The sequence below is a fragment of the Perca fluviatilis genome, chromosome 6 (assembly GCF_010015445.1).
Source record: "Perca fluviatilis chromosome 6, GENO_Pfluv_1.0, whole genome shotgun sequence".
NCBI classification, from domain to species: Eukaryota; Metazoa; Chordata; class Actinopteri; order Perciformes; family Percidae; genus Perca; species Perca fluviatilis.
Genome location: NC_053117.1, coordinates 3,622,861 through 3,641,088, shown reverse-complemented (window position 1 = coordinate 3,641,088; position 18,228 = coordinate 3,622,861). Strand labels below are relative to the sequence as shown.

The window sequence follows — 18,228 nt, the reverse complement described above, 5'->3', positions numbered from 1 at the left end:
GGATTGTCTATAACAAACACCATGTTCGAACATAGGGATGCTCATAAGTGTACTTGGTACCAGAGCACCCTAGGCCAAAGGTCAATGATCGATTTTATAATCGTTTCATCTGATCTGAGGCCGTATGTTTTGGACACTCGGGTGAAGAGAGGGGCGGAGCTGTCAACTGATCACCATCTGGTGGTGAGTTGGGTCAGGGGGTGGGGGAAGACTCTGGACAGACCTGGTAAGACCAAACGGGTAGTGCGGGTAAATTGGGAACGTCTGGAGGAGGCCCCTGTCCGACAGACTTTCAACTCACACCTCCGGCGGAGCTTTTCGTGCATCCCTGTGGAGGCTGGGGGCATTGAACCCGAGTGGACAATGTTCAAAGTTTCCATTGCTGAAGCTGCGGCGAGGAGCTGTGGTCTTAGGGTCTTGGGTGCCTCAAGGGGCGGTAAACCACGAACACCGTGGTGGACACCGGTGGTCAGGGAAGCCGTCCGACTGAAGAAGGAGTCTTTCCGGGATATGTTATCCCAGAGAACTCCAGAGGCAGTTGCAGGGTACCAAAGGGCCCGAAGGGCTGCAGCCTCTGCCGTGAAAGAGGCAAAGCAGCGGGTGTGGGAGAAGTTTGGAGACATGGAGAAGGACTTTCGGTCGGCACCAAAGTGCTTCTGGAAAACTGTTCGCCACCTCAGGAGGGGGAAGCGGGGAACCATTACTGTACTGTGTACAGTAAGGATGGGACACTGTTGACCTCAACTGATCATTGTCAATTTCCCAGGCGGAAGTCACTGATGTAGTCAAACAACTCCACAGTGGCAAAGCCCCTGGGATTGATGAGATCCGTCCAGAAATGCTCAAGGCTCTGGGTGTGGAGGGGCTGTCCTGGTTGACACGCCTCTTCAACATTGCGTGGAAGTCTGGGACAGTGCCAAAGGAGTGGCAGACCGGGGTGGTGGTTCCCCTTTTTAAAAAGGGGGACCAGAGGGTGTGTGCCAATTACAGGGGTATTACACTTCTCAGCCTCCCTGGTAAAGTCTACTCCAAGGTGCTGGAATGGAACCTCAGGTTGAAGAGGAACAATGCGGATTCCGTCCTGGTCGTGGAACAACGGACCAGCTCTTCACTCTCGCAAGGATCCTGGAGGGAGCCTGGGAGTATGCCCAACCGGTCTACATGTGTTTTGTGGATCTGGAAAAGGCTTATGACCGGGTCCCCCGGGAGATACTGTGGGAGGTGCTGCGGGAGTATGGGGTGAGGGGGTCTCTTCTCAGGGCCATCCAATCTCTGTACGACCAAAGTGAGAGCTGTGTCCGGGTTCTCGGCAGTAAGTCGGACTCGTTTCAGGTGAGGGTTGGCCTCCGCCAGGGCTGCGCTCTGTCACCAATCCTGTTTGTAATATTTATGGACAGGATATCAAGGCGTAGTCGGGGTGGGGAGGGGTTGCAGTTCGGTGGGCTGGGGATCTCATCGCTGCACTTTGCAGATGATGTGGTCCTGATGGCATCATCGGCCTGCAACCTTCAGCACTCACTGGATCGGTTCGCAGCCGAGTGTGAAGCGGTTGGGATGAGGATCAGCACCTCTAAATCTGAGGCCATGGTTCTCAGCAGGAAACCGATGAAGTGCCTACTCCAGGTAGGGAATGAGTCCTTACCCCAAGTGAAGGAGTTCAAGTACCTTGGGGTTTTGTTCGCGAGTGAGGGGACAATGGAGCGGGAGATTGGTCGGAGAATCGGCGCAGCGGGTGTGGTATTACATTCAATTTATCGCACCGTTGTGACGAAAAGAGAGCTGAGCCAGAAGGCAAAGCTCTTGATCTACCGGTCAGTTTTCGTTCCTACCCTCACCTATGGTCATGAAGGCTGGATCATGACCGAAAGAACGAGATCCAGGGTACAAGCGGCCGAAATGGGTTTCCTCAGGAGGGTGGCTGGCGTCTCCCTTAGAGATAGGGTGAGAAGCTCAGTCATCCGTGAGGAGCTCGGAGTAGAGCCGCTGCTCCTTCGCGGAAGACCAAGGACTAGGTGGAGGGATTATATCTCCAACCTGGCCTGGGAACACCTCGGGATCCCCCAGTCGGAGCTGGTTAATGTTGCTCGGGAAAGGGAAGTTTGGGGTCCCCTGCTGGAGCTGCTCCCCCCGCGACCCGACACCGGATAAGCGGACGAAGATGGATGGTATATACATGTTAGAATTTATATACAAAACGGGTATCTCTCTGCCCTGTCAGACGCTGCTCTCCCTCGCCTCTGCCTGCCCTGTGGCCCGGCCAGCGAGCTTGTTACGTTACGCCCACAATCTCTTGTGGAGCTTCATAACTCCGAAAAGGCAGACAACCGCAGGTTCCAGTTGATCTTATAATGGATATGTGTGTTGTGTTATTTAAACAAACGACCGGGGAACTAAACGCCTCTTGTTTGCGAGTCTCCTGAGAGAGCTCCAGCCAGCTGACAGCCGGTCCGGCAGACACACGCCGGCTGTCACGTCAGACCGTGGAGCTTCTGAACTCCTCTGAGATTATTTTCCGTTGGATATTGAAGTTCATAAATCAGTGTTTTGGCATGCCTGTCCGAGTGGCTCTATATTCATTGGAACTGAAAGAGGGATTAAAATCTTGGATTTTTTTGTTTTGTTGTGCATGATCAAAAAACATCCCCCGCCCTCTGCTTTCTTCATAAATGGCACCCTGCTGATACTGCAACATGCATTTGAGTGCCACAGCAAATCAGCTCAATATTCTTGTCTCTGAGTTCTAAAATCCTCTGGCAAAGTCAGTGATTCATAAGTATCAAGTAAACATGAACTCATACTGAGTGGACAGACTTTCTCAATGTGCAGTGATCTAGCTGATAGGAAGAGTCAGAGGACATGGAGGGTGTTAGAGGCAGTGCTGTAACAGCGAGGATGAAAAGTAGAAAGGAGAAGAAGAAATTACTTAATTGCCGTATTATGAACTAAAGAGAGACATTTTCTGAAGCACACTAGTAATGACTGGAACCCTTTATGTCACAGCTGAGAGTCTTTTTACCCATGCACCCAGGTCTGAGAGAGCAGAGAGACGGTTTAGTGGCTACAAACTGTGTTTATGGAGAGCTGGTTTAAGGGCCATCAGTTCTGTGGTTGGGGGGGGGGGGATTTACAGTTGATACTTTGATCCCTTATTTGGTGAAATGAAGTTCAACGAGAATCCTTCTAGCAGGAGAAGTCTTTGTGCAGTGATTTGCTCAAACAGTGAGCCATGGAGGAGCAGATGGGACCCAACAGTCTGACATGTACATGTACATGTACCAATGTATGCAGCCAAGATGATATAAGGAACCACTGGTTTGCATGTTTAAGTCAATTTACTGCAAATCACATGTGCTTTATATCAGTAAACAGTCTAATTTTTGTCAGTGTTAAATTAATGTCATGAGCTAATGGCATGCATACCTTTAAAATCAATATGCACTTAAACTGCAGTATTATGAAGTGGTCAACGTGTATAACTGTGAAAAAAAAAAGATGTATACTTAATGTTACCTGGATTACACAACTGAAACGAGCTTCAGTGGTCGGCTAATGATTTTCATACTGCACACATATGATTGGAACAATCCTGTCTCCTAGAAAATACGATTCTATTAAACTAATTTGCAACAGCAAATACATTTGGGGGAAACATTATGCCGACTAGATAATGTTTTCTATTGCGTGTAACATGATGATGAAATGCTGTTCATTAACGTATCTGTCATGTCTCAAACATGTTCATACAGAACGTGTCAGTAAAACGTTAACTGACAAGTATTTCATATGTTTTCTATCAAAATATTCAATCTGGAAATACAACATCTGCTTGTAGTGACTTCAGCCTTTTTTTCACTTTTTCATGGTTATGTTTAGGCACTGGCAGTACTTGGTTAAAGTTATGGAAAGATTGTGGTCTGATTTAATACAGAAAATGTCTGTAGTGACATTTGTGCCTGAACCTAACCAGGGACGGGAGTCTGGATGTAGGGCTGACCCGAATGCTTCCAAGCTTCGACCTTTGCCATGGTAATGGATGTCTAAAGCAGTATTTGAATGCTTTGTTGTTGCAAAAATTAGGCGGATGATGTGAGGAACGTGGTGTTGTTTCGTCATCATTGGTCATTTGCACTGGTGCCAGACTTTGGTGCCAGTTCTGGTGAAGTTAATAAGGTGGGCAAGTCCCACTATCAGCCATTATATCTGTGTTGTTTCACCTCTGAGTGAAAAATGCTTCCAGAAAATAAAAATAAACACATTTCAAGATGTTCACTGGTTTCACTTGTTAATGGTTTCAAACAGATTATGGCTCTGTCCAGCCGCTGCACATAGCTCAAATCAAGAGGAGAGGATTCAGAAATTGGCCGGCAGGGGCGCCTAGTAGTTCACCTGGTAGAGCATGTGCCCCATGTACCAAGGTTCAGTCCTTACCGCAGCAGCCCAGGGTTTGAATCCGACCTGTTGCTCTTTGCTGCACGTCTTCCACCTCTCTCTCCGCGCTTTCCTGTCTACAATTGTCCTATCTATTAAAGGCCAAAATGCCCCATACATTTTCTTTAAAAAAAGAAAGTGTCTGGCAGAAGCTGTGAACAGTCCAGAGATAGGATGAATGTTGTTGGAGGTGGTCTGAGGGACAGCTCTCCACCTCGCGCCATCCTCCCCCCCCCCATCGTCTGTTTATCCTGTTTTCAGCAGAGCCTCAACTCTCTGTCTTTAATGTCTCTCTTTAGTGAACATAACCACCGAGGATATCTATCCTGGTTTTCACCACAAACTCTGCCTTGGCTTCTTTTTTTGGTGCTGCCACCTCAGCTCATGCCCACATTGCCACGGCAACAAAACAGAAAACACTGCCGTGGTCCCGTCTTCTTTTTTATGAATCTATTTATTGCCACAGCGGGTGTAGTCTGCCACCATCTCCAAGGCTGGTTAGTGGTTAAGTGCACAGCTCTCTGCTGAAGCCTCTGTCTGCTGCAGAGTACGCTCGCATTGCCAGACTGGCTAGTCCACACAGCATTCCTGGATGGTAGAAAAACGTGTTCTGGTTTATTGGCATTTTAAACCAATCACAATTGTCTTGGGCAGTGCTAAGCTCCGGACGGAGCCACGGTGCCTCTGCTAAATAGTCTCAGGAAGGAACTTGTTTTGGTGGAACATGTGTACGCTCAAAAGTAGTTTTAGTCGTGCAACAGAAAACTCTGACTGGACAGATAGTCTAGCTAGCTGTCTGGATTTACCCTGCAGAGATCTGAGGAGCAGTTAACCATAGTCCTCACAAATCCACCGGAGGTTAGAACGCCAACACAAGGGAAGAGGAAGGTGATGGACATCCGGCTGAAGTGAGGGACATCCGGCCGAATTCACGGCGGCACTTGAACAATCCCGGATATGAAAAATCGTCGATATAGACTAGGTGCAGAGCTCTGTTTTCACTGTCACTGGGAATTCGCAGCAGACTGGCTGCAGGGAGAACACACTGAGAGCTGAAGGCTTGGCTGGGAGAGAGATGGCACACACAGTATTTACACTATACTGTCACTTATCTTAACAGTGGGAACATAAACTGTGCTGACAGATTATCCAAAACAGAGGGAGCTGCTTCGGGACGCTCTGTGACTGGACACACACAACGAAGCGGTCAGTGGAAAACAAGACAAAAGGGGGAGTCCATCGGAATGTCTGGTTTGGTACGTGTGATGCAGGGGATCAAAATACAGCACATCTCACACTGCAACACTTCAAAATTTAATATATAATATTTAATCAACTTATCTTTTACCAATAAATCTGTGTAATTACATACATTAGAAGGTTACAGAACTCATATATAATATGAGAAAAAACTTTTTTTTCTCTAATTGGAAGAACATGATGACATGATTACAACAAACTATGAAGGCCACTGTTGAGGGAAAAATAATAAATTGGAAATTAAGGTAGTTTTTCAGAGAAGAAATGGTAAGAGATAAAGTTGTAACTTTATACAACAAAATAATTAAACCATGAGAATAAAGTTGAACTTTTACCAAAATAAATTAGCCTCTATTATCACAAGAATAAAGTTAAGATGGTTTAAGTAAATTTGCAATGTTTCAATAACAAAGTCCTAATTTTAATTTTACAACACAGTAATGTAAAAGTAAACAAAAGGTTTGAATGGGATTAAAGTCATAATGTAATATTAGCAAATCAAAGTCAACATATTACTATATACTACAACACTACAACTCTACAACTCTACAACTCTACGACTATACAACACTACTCAGATTACATGACGTGACGTTTTGGGACTGACTGGTGGGATTGCTGTGTACGAAGTACACACGGAGATACACTGGTAAGAGCAGATGAGGTTTAAGCATGTATCCATGTAAGCAGCATGTGCACTCTGTGTGCATTCACATAATGCCCTTTGAGCCACTGAATGGCATTTACTGTGAAAAATCTGTGCAGGAAGTGTTGCATTTTCAAAAGAACAGCAAAATAAAAGTGATTGGAAATAATCGCTGAATGAAAACAGTACTCGTGTTAAAAAAGAGAAAGTGAGAGCAGCAGAGTGCTGTTACTGCTGAATTAGGGCTGTGGAAATGGACAGCACACTGAATACAACAGGTACACATGGAGGAGGTGTGGAGTTCACAGTAAACAGCAAATTCAAACAGCAGCAGATCAGAAAACAGAGAGGATTCTTACTTAAATATGATCAAAACAGAAGAGACAAAGGCCTGTTTCAAATAATCGTTCCCTGCAGCTGAGCTAAATAAAGCCCCGTCCACTTCTTGAAGGTTCACAGTTGTTTGTATCATAAATACAGAGCTATTTTAAGGAATACAAATTTGAAGTACTTTATACACACACACACACACACACACACACAAATCTAATGACATCATGAGTGTGACAACCACTCAGCTACAGCACCATTCCCTTTCTAAAAGTTTACAGAATGCAACGGTGATCCAGAATCAGATCCAGAATCAGCTTTAACGGCCATGTAAGTGTAAACACATACAAGGATTACAGAATACACACAGAAATAGGTAACCAAACATTGGACTACTACAGTACATCTGAGGTAGCTGGATATGACAGTATATACGGTGTGTATTTGACACATATTTACATGTTTGAATGACGTGTTTAACACTATCAAATCTATAATTGACTAAAAGATGGATGCAGGCTTATTGCAGAGGGATTAATCCTGACACTATGGACTGGTGTTCAGTGTTGAATGATTGATTGTATTGTATACTACACTGCAGTATACTGTACATTACCCTGACAGTAGACAGTTCAGTGAAGTAGGAGACATCCTGTGTCCAGCAGTTAACCCTCTTAAAATGAAACGAAATTCGTACAACCATACATTCGAGAGTTTTCCCTGAGAGAAGGGGAGTGGATGTGGTTCGAAGAAGTTTAATTAGGGAATGGAACTTCTTGGTGGAAAAACTGTATCATGTCTGAACATATGTCTGGAGGGTATCTTTAGCCTCTCTCACTGTAGGTAAATAAATGTTAATCACACTGCTTCTGTACTGAGCGATGACAGAACATAGGGGGCGGGGGGGGGTTGAGAAAGAGAACAATGAGAAAACGAGCTGGTAGATGAAGCTTTTACTACATGAGAGTCCAGTAGGAGCCGTGACGTGACGGCACTGTGTGTTTCATGAAAGGGAAAACCCTGATCATGTTTTGTTACCCGACTGAAATACACACACACACACACACGCACACACACACACGCACGTAAAACGTGTATGTGGTTATTTAGCTCCGGAGATTCCAACCCGGGGGTCAGAGCCTCCAGATGATTACTGAGAAAGACAATAACAATCATTTCAAAGAATATCTGCTACACAGAATGTTGCTATTTTTCATACTTGATTCTAATATTGTCTTTTTTTCTGATCTGATGATCATAAATGACCTGTAACAACAAAAAAGACTAACAGTGAAAAGAACACTACTTTGATATAGTTTTTATTAATGCCTCTGCCCGGGTCAGAGTCCCAGAATGATTTACGGCAGGTAGACGGAGCTACAGTAACACATTCTGACGGGTCACAGATTTCTTTGTAACACCAGAAAAGCCTGTGTTAGTGTATCCAGCCAGGTAAAGGGTAGCAGGAGATTTCTTTATATAGGCCTAATTGTGTTCTTACTTTATTTTAGAAGTTATTTGTTCTAGTCATGGCTGATACTGGGGCAGGACCATCTCAGGAAAGAAGGAAATTAAACGAAAAACTAAAAGCTGAAAGGGAAAGTGAAAGACAACGGGCGAAAACCGAGTCAATCTCAGTCGGGCTTTCAACAGATGGAGACGATTACAGACTTGTAAATGATTCCAAACCCACCCCGAATTGACCCTCAGGTATATAATATGTCTATTTCATTCATAAAATAACTTGGCAAAACGTTGACTACAACTACATGACCTCCCCATACGCTAACTCCTAGAGTTTTACGACAGCAGGTGTGGTAAAAACAACCGTTCGAATCAACACAAACTGAAAATTATAGTCACTTTGAAAAGGTACCATGCAGAGTTTTAGACCACTAGCAGTGCTATGGAGTAGGGCTACATGATACGAGGAAAATATGCAATATGCGATAACGTTGTTACATATCGCAATAACGATATTACCTGCGATAAATAAACAGATATTAAATTGTACTCAGTTCTGCATTTCTGCTGCTTTCATGTTCTACTAAATACATCAAATCGCTTGTTGAGTTTCAAACTAATGAAAGGAAAGGAAATCATTTCCAACATTCTTCTATTGAACAAATTGAACATTGAATTAAATATAAAAGGCAGCACTAAAAAAGAATGACATTACATTTTAAAATGCAGTTTTCTACTCATATTCTATTTCAACTAACACAAAAAATCTCTGAGTGTCTATGCGATGTGTATATTGTGCGAGCCGGCAATGTGTGTGTGTGTGTGTGTGTGTGTGTGTGTGTGTGTGTGGGTGTATTATGCATGCGTGTGTGAGTGTGTGAGTCTGGAGGAGGACTGCTCTCTTTGGCCGTCAGGCTTCAAGATGATGTTATCTTCTGCCATGTGTTTAGAAGCTCACAGCAACTTAATAAGATACATTGTCTGGCTTTTGTTTGATATCTAGTGTCGGCAAATCTGCTTTTTTGTGATTTTCCTCTTAGCGAAATGCTCTGAGTGAATTTAAGATGGACCTTTATTGTGAAGGGTTGACACGGAAGAGCCAGGGTTATGGCAGCATTTTTTCCTCATCCTTTATTGCACGGCTGTTTAGTTTTATTCACAGTTTATTAATATCCAACATCCAATGCTGTCCAAACTGCTCCAAATTCCAAACACCAAGTTCCTTTGGTACCCAGGGAACTAAGTGTGAAGTAGATTGAGTAAAAAGTTCATGAGATATTTCAAAGACAGACACACACACACACACACACACACACACACACACACACACACACTGTGTGTTTAGTAGACACCTGTGAGCTGTTTTAGAAAAATGTATTAGATTTAATGCCCCTATTTTAAACAATAAAGAAAGTAAGACATATTTGTCTTATATGTAGTTTAGTATTATTCCTTCTGGAAGAATTTATCATTGTGATCAACTTAATTATGTCCCAGGAAAAGGGATTCAAATTGGAAGAAAAAAATTTGGTGGAAGACCCCCAGTACCCCTGGAAGAAAAAAAAAAAAACACACACATATACACACACACACACACACACACACACACACACACACACACACACACACTTCTCAAACCAAAGTTACAAACTTGGGAGTGATAGTGAAGTATTCCAAGCATATTTCTTTCTGTCAGTAATGATGACACAGTACCTTCTTCATTCATGCTCCAGCTGCCGTACTCCGGGTCGGATGTGTAGCCACAGGTGCCCAGCTCGAAGTTGCAGGACCCGGGCAGCAGCTGCTGCTGCGCCCGAAGGAGTCCGCACAGGAGCAGTACTGCGAGGGGAGAAAAGAATAGAGGCACTTCTGCTTTCATACACTCGTTAAACTTCACGGTTTGAATGCAAAAACAAGACCAACGTTAGAAGAATTCTGCAGCAACTGTGGGCATTTTTCCCTTTCCCAAATGAGTGTGGTTTACCGTGCAGAGAGAGGCGGCCGCTGCTCATCGTGTCCGCGGTGCAGAGAGACTGTAGTTTCTGATCTGCTCCCGGTAAATCCCCCAAAGAACTACAGGCCAACAGCGAAGAGTCTTTCACATGTTGTAATGTCAGCAGCAGAGATGCAGGCTTTTCTTTATTATCCGGTGTGTGGGTGGATGGATGAATGGATCTCCCGGGGGCGGTAGGATGTGTCGGTCAGCAACGAGTCGACCTTATGAGTCGGCTCTTTTAAGTGAACGACGGGAGCCGGATCTCGTCCGCTTTGGTCTGAATCTGTGGGTACGTCCCATTTATGTTAGATGTATTGCCTCATTTTTAGGGCCCGAGCACGAAAGTGCCTTGCCCCAACGGTGCCTTGCCCCAACGGTGCCTTGCACTGAAAGTGCGAAGGAACCTATTGTTTTTCGTCAGATTATTATTTTTCCGAGTCCTTTGTCGCATTTTTGAGGGCGTTAGCATGCACGAAAACTCACAAAAGTTTGCACACCTGTCACAACTGGTGAAAATTGCAAAGTTCTGTAGTGCTTGGCCTCGGGTGTTGCCAGTGGGCTCCATAGCGCCCCCTAATGTGCGCCTTAATTCCGAAAAAAGTAAGAAGTTAATATACCAACTTTTGAGGGAACATAGGTCTCATCTTGAACTCCATGGAGCTATTTTTAGAAAAAATTACAAAATTCAAAAATTTCCAAAATCTTGGTTTTCGTGCAAAAATCTTCATTATACGAACACTTGTTTGAGGGCTTTAGGATGCACGAAAACTCTCAAAAATTGGCGCCCACATAAACACCTGGGGGCTTTGCGAGACTGTACAGCGATTTGGCCCATACCTGTAAGCGGGCTCCATAGCGCCCCTTAATGCGTAGAAGGCCTTAACTTGGACATAGTTGCTCCGATCTTCACCAGATTTAATACCCATATTGCTCTAATCATTGCAGACATATTTCCCATTTACATTCATTAGCTCCGCCCAACCGGAAGGCGGCCATTTTTAATTATGCATTTTTCAGGGGTTTTACATTCTTTCCAACTCGTCCTAGGCCGTGACTTCAATCTTCTTGAATCTTTGCAGGAAGTATCTGTTGACCCTCATAATGAAAAGTTATCCAGAGAATTTTGATAGTTGAAAAAATGCGGAAGTTATAGCAACTTACTGTCTAAACAGGAAGTTGCGTTATCTTGACAACAATTATTCCGATTGCCCCGAAACTTGACAAGGATGTTCCTCTTGGCCGGTTTAGCAACTGTGCCAAAGTTGGCTGCAATCGGCCATTAGATGGCGCTGTTTTAATTTTTTTATTTAATCATCAAAATATTGACATATGGGAAGCCTACTTTGTCTAACTACCCGATCGGCACGAAAACTTGCATATACACTCGGAGGACCCTCGTGACAAAAAGTTATCAAAAGAATATTGATAGCTAAAACAATGCGCAAGTTATGGAGGACCAACTTCCTGTAGGTGGGAGTGGAAACAGGAATGGTTATATCTTGCCAACGGCTATTCCAATGGACACAAAACTTAAGAAAGTTGTTCCTCATGTGCCAATGAGGCTGTTTGCCAAATATGTCGTCAATTGGCCTTTAGATGGCGCTGTTTTAATTTTTTTTAATTAATTAGCTAATTTGCTTTGAGCGAAACCTACTTTTTTTTAACTCCTCCTAGAGCGTGAGTCCCATCTGCACAAAAATGTGCACGTAGACTTGGTGGACCCTCATGACAAAAATATATCAAAAGAATTTTGATAGCTAACACAATGTGCAAGTTACAGAGGACCAACTTCCTGTAGGGGGCTGTCGAAACCGGAAGTTGCATATCTTACCAAGATTTATTCCCGATTGACACCAAATATGACAAAGTTGTTCCGTATAGGGGTTTGAGCATCCACAATAAATTTATAGTGCATCGGCCATTAGATGGCGCTGTTAGAAGTTTTTTTATTAATTATTCACATCGCGATATATGGTAAACATACTTTGTCTAACTCCTCCTGGGCCGTGAGTCCAATCTGCACGAAAACTTGGATATAGACTCGGTTGACCCTCGTGACTAAAAGTTATCAAAAGAATTTTGATAGCTAACACAATGCGCAAGTTATGGAGGAACAACTTCCTGTAGGTGGGTGTGGAAACATGAACGGTTCTATCTTGGCAAAAGTTTTGCGATTTACATGAAACTTAGAATGTGTGGTCTACATGTGATGTTGCATTTGCCAGTACCCCCCGGGGCAAGAAGCGAGGGCCCGTCATCGCTGCTTGCAGCTTTAATTTTTTTAATTTTAGAATGTATTTCATTGGCATATGTATTTATTCATTTATTTCATGTTGAATAAAACGGCATTCCATAGAATAATGGATAGTGCTTCATTAGTCTTAAAGGTGCCCTGCCATACAAAACCGTTTTTACTTGCATTTTTTTAAATATGTTAGGTCCATATGTGTTTGTGTTATGTGGTGAATGTGAAAATGAACGGCTACCTCCTCTGTCAGCTCTAGTCACTGAACAGAAATAAGCAGAGAAATCAGACCAATTACAGCAGCTGGTCAGTCTGACATCATGTTACCTGAGCTCATTACTATTCATGAGCTCGCCCAGTTGGGCTGGGTAAAGTATTCTGACAGCCAGGCTCTCATTGACTAGCTGTTAGCCAATCAAACAGCTTAGCTTGTTGAATATTAATGAGAACTGGCAGAAATCGAGCTGAGTCTTCCTGTAGGCTTTCTATACCACGCTAGAATGGCTTGAAACAAGGTAACCAAGGCATTTTTTCCACAAAAAATGTTACAGAGTCCATGGTAGAACTTCAGACATTACCACAAAGTAATGAAATATGTGTGGCAGGGCACCTTTAACCACTCAAGTGGTGTAGTGTGGCACATGCACATCAAATAAGAAAGTAACTTAGCATGTGACCAAAAAAAGTGACAATCCCCATCACTACTCTCCGCCTACTTCTGCTGCACTACTGTCCCATCGTTGAGTTAGGGCCGGACACACACGGTTCAGGGCATTTGTGGAGTTCCCCCTAAACCACCATCAACATGTGTTTGAAATCACATCAGAGTAATAAAAGACTTACCAAAGGCTGAATAAACAAGTTAATGACACCCACTCTGTTGCATGTTGCATGGTGGGCTGTGGGACCACAAGAAGCACAGATAATCAGACATATGTGCTCAAATAAAAGATGTTGAGCTTGTAACAGGATGTTCCGAAACAATTCCCAAGCCTGTAAATGTAAATCATCCTTTGTAAACCTGTGAAACCGAGAGGTGCTGGCAGCCCAAGGTCCGGCACAGAGAAGCACAGAGGCACACGGCTGTGCTGGTGGGGCACAAACAACAGAGTGTTATTTAGGTGCAGTGGCTTTCAGGAAATTAACATGTTTCATCTGCATGACGTACTACAGGCCTAAATGATACATTAAGACAGACCAGCCAATGAAAGATGAAGCAATCATTAAACGTTAAAGTGCTCATATTGTGCTCATTTTCAGGTTCATAATTGTATTTAGAGGTTGTACCAGAATAGATTTACATGGTTTTATTTAAAAAAAACACCATATTTTTGTTGTACTGCACATTGCTGCAGCTCCTCTTTTCACCCTGTGTGTTGAGCTCTCTGATTTAGCTACAGAGTGAGACCTCCCACTGCTGTTCCATCTTTGTTGGGAGTCGCACATGTGCAGTACCTAGGTAAGGACTACTAGCCAGTCAGAAGCAGAGTATGAGGGCGTGCCCTGACAGTACCTAGGTAAGGACTACTAGCCAGTCAGAAGCAGAGTATGAGGGCGTGCCCTGACAGTACCTAGGTAAGGACTACTAGCCAGTCAGAAGCAGAGTATGAGGGTATGCCACGCTAGCAGCTAGGTGAGCATTATAACGTGTGTTCCAAAGTGACCCACGTTTGTCTCTGAAGTAAAGGCTGGACTATAATAGAGCTGTTTGGAGCAGTTTGTGAACAGTGTTTTCTGTTGGAGATGGTAAGTCCCTTTGGGGTGGACTTTGGGCTTTTTCACTTTGTAAACCCATAAAACGTGAACAAAAATATATAACACAATAAAGGAAAGGGAAAGAGCCAAAAAGCATAATATTAGCACTTTAAGGCAAACAGATGAGTTTTGAGTTGAGCAGGTGAGTAGATGGACGGGGCAGCTGGCAGGATCTGAAATGAAAGGAGGAAAGTCTGAGGGCAGTGTGTGCATGTACATGTACTCATTGTGACACACAGTGCTATAGTGCTAAATAAAAATGAAAGTTAAATATAATATCACAACCACCAATACTACAAAACAGCAGCAGCCTCAAAGCATGAACTGTGTTCATGTTGGCTCACCCTCCACTCCATCCCGGCATATTCCTCTATTTCCTGTTTCAAAATGAGAGTGGTTTTTCCAGGGGATGAAGCATCTGATGTGGAATAAACGTGGGCCCTGCAGGATATACCCAGAGCTCAAAACTCAACAGTTGCAACTGTGGAAACTTATTACACATCTGGATATGGTTATGTTAAATAACATCACATCCCAATACATAATACTACAAGTCTGCTTCTGCTTACTGAGCAAGATATGTGTTGCTTTTTTTCTTTGCAATGATAATGATAGAATAGATAAAGTGAAAAGACTATCAGCAATGCTCCAATCCCAACACACAGACACTGGACTGGAATGAACTCATGTGTGTAATAAGAGTGATTTTTGTGCTCACCAATCCTCAGGGTCTCAAAGGATCATACCAGCATTTCTGTATGTCTTTTTCATATGAAAAATGCATTGTCCTATAAATTCAACCTCAAGAGGGGTCTGTTTCTGTCCCACCAAAGGGTGAAGAATGTTATGAATTAAACAGGTATTAGATCTTGCTGAGGACCAATGAGCCTGCAGTGCAATAGCACAGGCATCTGAGTGTGAGCCAGGGAAACATACAGTATAACTAGATGCTCATAAGTTGTCTTTCTGTTAGAAACCAGGAGCTGCACCTGATACATGTAAGGACACTTCTAATGTTTTTGCATGGCAGAGTCTGCAACAGGCTTGAACTTAGATACTTTGATAGCTGCATTATTTCACTTTGTGCAAACATTAGGGGTGTTTAAATTAATCATTGCATCGATGCATCGTGATGCGGACCTAGACGATTCTGCAATGATGCAGTTAAAAGACCATAATCGATTATTGCCTAACGATGTAACTTGTTGATTTTCCGTCCGCAAATTTTTTTGTTTTAGCCTTTTGTCTGCTGTGTTCCGACTCCGCTACATTCAGGAAGTGTCTTTTTGAAGAGCAGATGCAATAAAAAGGAGAGTTCAGATATATATGACTATGAAGCTATGAATTTGTTGATGAAAACCATGTGTAGCTACATGTACAATAATATTGCAGAGGGGACGCATCGGGATGCATCGTGATATCGAATCGATTTGAATCGTTGACAGGATAATCGGAATCAAATCAAATCGTGACACCAGTGAAGATTCACCCCTGGCAAAAAATGCAACCCACACAACTTCATCAGTAACACTTTACAATAGGGACCACACAATTTGAGTAGTTACCAGGGAATAAATGAGGAACGAATAACAAACTCACTAACTAACTCCATGGATGTAAATATTGATGTGTGGTCTGAATAAAAAACTTGTTAACAATCCTGCTGCCTCTGATATTACTAATTGTAACGATAATGGTGAAGTAATGAGGAACTCTTTGATAACTACTCAGTATTATATATCACTCCACATGCTTTTAAAAGCAATGTGAATCACATTTAAAAAAGTCAGAACTGGTACTCGTAAAACAGTCAGTAATGTCAAAGTACTTATAATTTGTATCAAGTCTGTGATATGAACATTTAACATGAGTCAATGGTTGGCTATCTTTGTTTGTCTTACTTGGTTAGGGCTCTTAGTGTGCAGGGCCACTACCATTCCACATAGGCTTTATACAATTTACACTATTTTATTCTTTACTTTTAAAGCTATAGTGCATAGTTTTGGTCTCCCCCCATGAGGAATTCTAAGTAATGACAACAAAATGGTCGGTGCGGCCACATGATACAAGCCTTCCGTGATCCGGGTGGGTATATGTGGGTATACATGTATGTTTGTTTTACATTTTAGATCTATTAAATATACACAATTTTATCGATGTAAAAACTCATACTTGATATGATTGCAAGTGAAAATTATGTCATTATATCATTGTGATTTATAATTTTCTTACATTAAATATTTTTATAAGAGTTTTACAATAAATGATATAATAAAATCAAATAACAACAGTACTCGTTTTAATTTTAAGCCTAATTATTTGTATTATAGCAGTGTTTGAACAGTCGTAAACATCCTTCATTACATATTCCATGTAAAATTAAAGCTACAAACTGTATTTTATTTATGGAAAACAACTGCATTATACTAGATTATATTCCTTTATTTTTTGCAGTTTTTTTTTAGTTTTTACAGTGTGGCCATTTGTGTTGGACTACTTTCTTAAATGAAACCCAAACCCAAACAAAACACAGCTGTAGTTCCAGCTAAATGAAGAGTCCTCCAGAGTCTGGCTGTTGGAAGGGGAAGCAAATAGTCATATTTCCCCAAAGGTTTAACTATTGCTCTAATTTTCAATGCCAGTACATTGTTATATTTCTTCTTCAAAAGGCTCAAAAGTCAATTCTATTTATAAAGGCCAAATTTGCCTCTTAGGGTTTTACAATCTGTACAGCAACCGAAAACTTCCCAAAAACCTAATTTAAAAGAAACCTCAGGAAGAGCAACAGAGGAGGGATCTGTCTTCCAGGACGGACAGACATGCAAGAAATGTTGTACAGAAAAGACCAACATTTATCATATACAGTATTTTTTTTCTTTACTTATTTTTTACAGGCATGTGCAGGTATGTATGTGTGTATGGCATGTACAGTGTATGTTTATGTATTAGCATGTGTGTGTGTGTGTGTGTGTGTGTGTGTGTGTGTGTGTGTGTGTGTGTGTGTGTGTGTGTGTGTGTATTTATATACTGTATATATCCTTTTTGTGTGTGTGTGTATTTGCTTTGAGCATCACTGCGCCATAGGGTGGATATATATATATATATATATATATATATATATATATATATATACAAAAAAGAACAGATGAACACAGTGTAATTACAACATAAATCGGGATGACAATATTATATCCGGGAGGAGGGACATCAAGTACCTTCCAGATAGGACCTGAGCCACACAAGCTCCTCTCCACCACAGAGACATAGGGAGAGGACAGACTACACAGACACAGAAGTTGTAAAACACTAGCACATGTTTCACACAGAGGGACAGGAGACAAGGACACCATTCATCCGAGGGAAGAGAGGCACAAGAGGAGAGACTGGGGGCAAAACACCCAGATCCAAAACAAAAGAGAACTAAATATGGATGTGGATAAATAAGACTTTTCAAGGACCTTATTAAACATTAACACATTTTTACTGCTTTTCATTGCTTACAATATTAGAAGGAAGCAGGTTGAATCAATAGCTTTGACGGTTCCTGGCCAGTAAACAGTCGACTCCCCCACTGTGGTCCCCCCACATCAGGATAACACACTCTTTCCACAGATGCTCTTCATCTCTTATGTAAGATTGTTTGAAAGTGAAGTTGCAGGCATTTTCTGAGTGTCAGGTGGGGGAGGCAATGAGAGACAGTCAAGCTGTTCCATTTCCTGACCCTAACACGTTTCAAGAATTTAAATAAAAAATGTAGATCACATCAGAGAGTTGTCTGTGTTGTAATCTTATCTTCAGTGATTCAATTGGAGATTTGGATCTTTAGAATAAAAAAATCAAAATAAAAATCACAAAAGATTTCATTATGTGGGACAAAAGATGCATTGGATAATTTTGTAGATGGCCTTTATAAATAGTGCATTGGTTTTTGCCAAACTTCTCTGAATGCAAAATGAAGCCTTTATGGTTTAGGTCTACAATAGCCACATATCTCCCCCTTCTGGCAGCTCTGTTGTGTGTTTTATACATGTTTTCCAGAATAGGAACACAGAAAAATAGAAAACAAATGAATGCCAACAACAATTACCATTGACAGTTAGTAAT

General features: G+C 42.2%; 1 protein-coding gene across 1 annotated transcript in view; it reads right to left on the bottom strand.

The window, feature by feature from the left end:
* The window catches only part of mamdc2a (MAM domain containing 2a), a 44,490-nt gene extending 34,137 nt beyond the window's left edge, over positions 1–10,353 (bottom strand). Inside the window, exons 1-2 of the mRNA XM_039804121.1 lie at positions 10,113–10,353; positions 9,842–9,967 (exon numbers count right to left, since the gene is read on the bottom strand). Coding sequence (XP_039660055.1) covers positions 9,842–9,967; positions 10,113–10,140 — 154 coding nt within the window. The 5' untranslated portion in view covers positions 10,141–10,353. The remainder of the gene's footprint in view (positions 1–9,841; positions 9,968–10,112) is intronic.
* Positions 10,354–18,228: the final 7,875 nt, after the last annotated feature.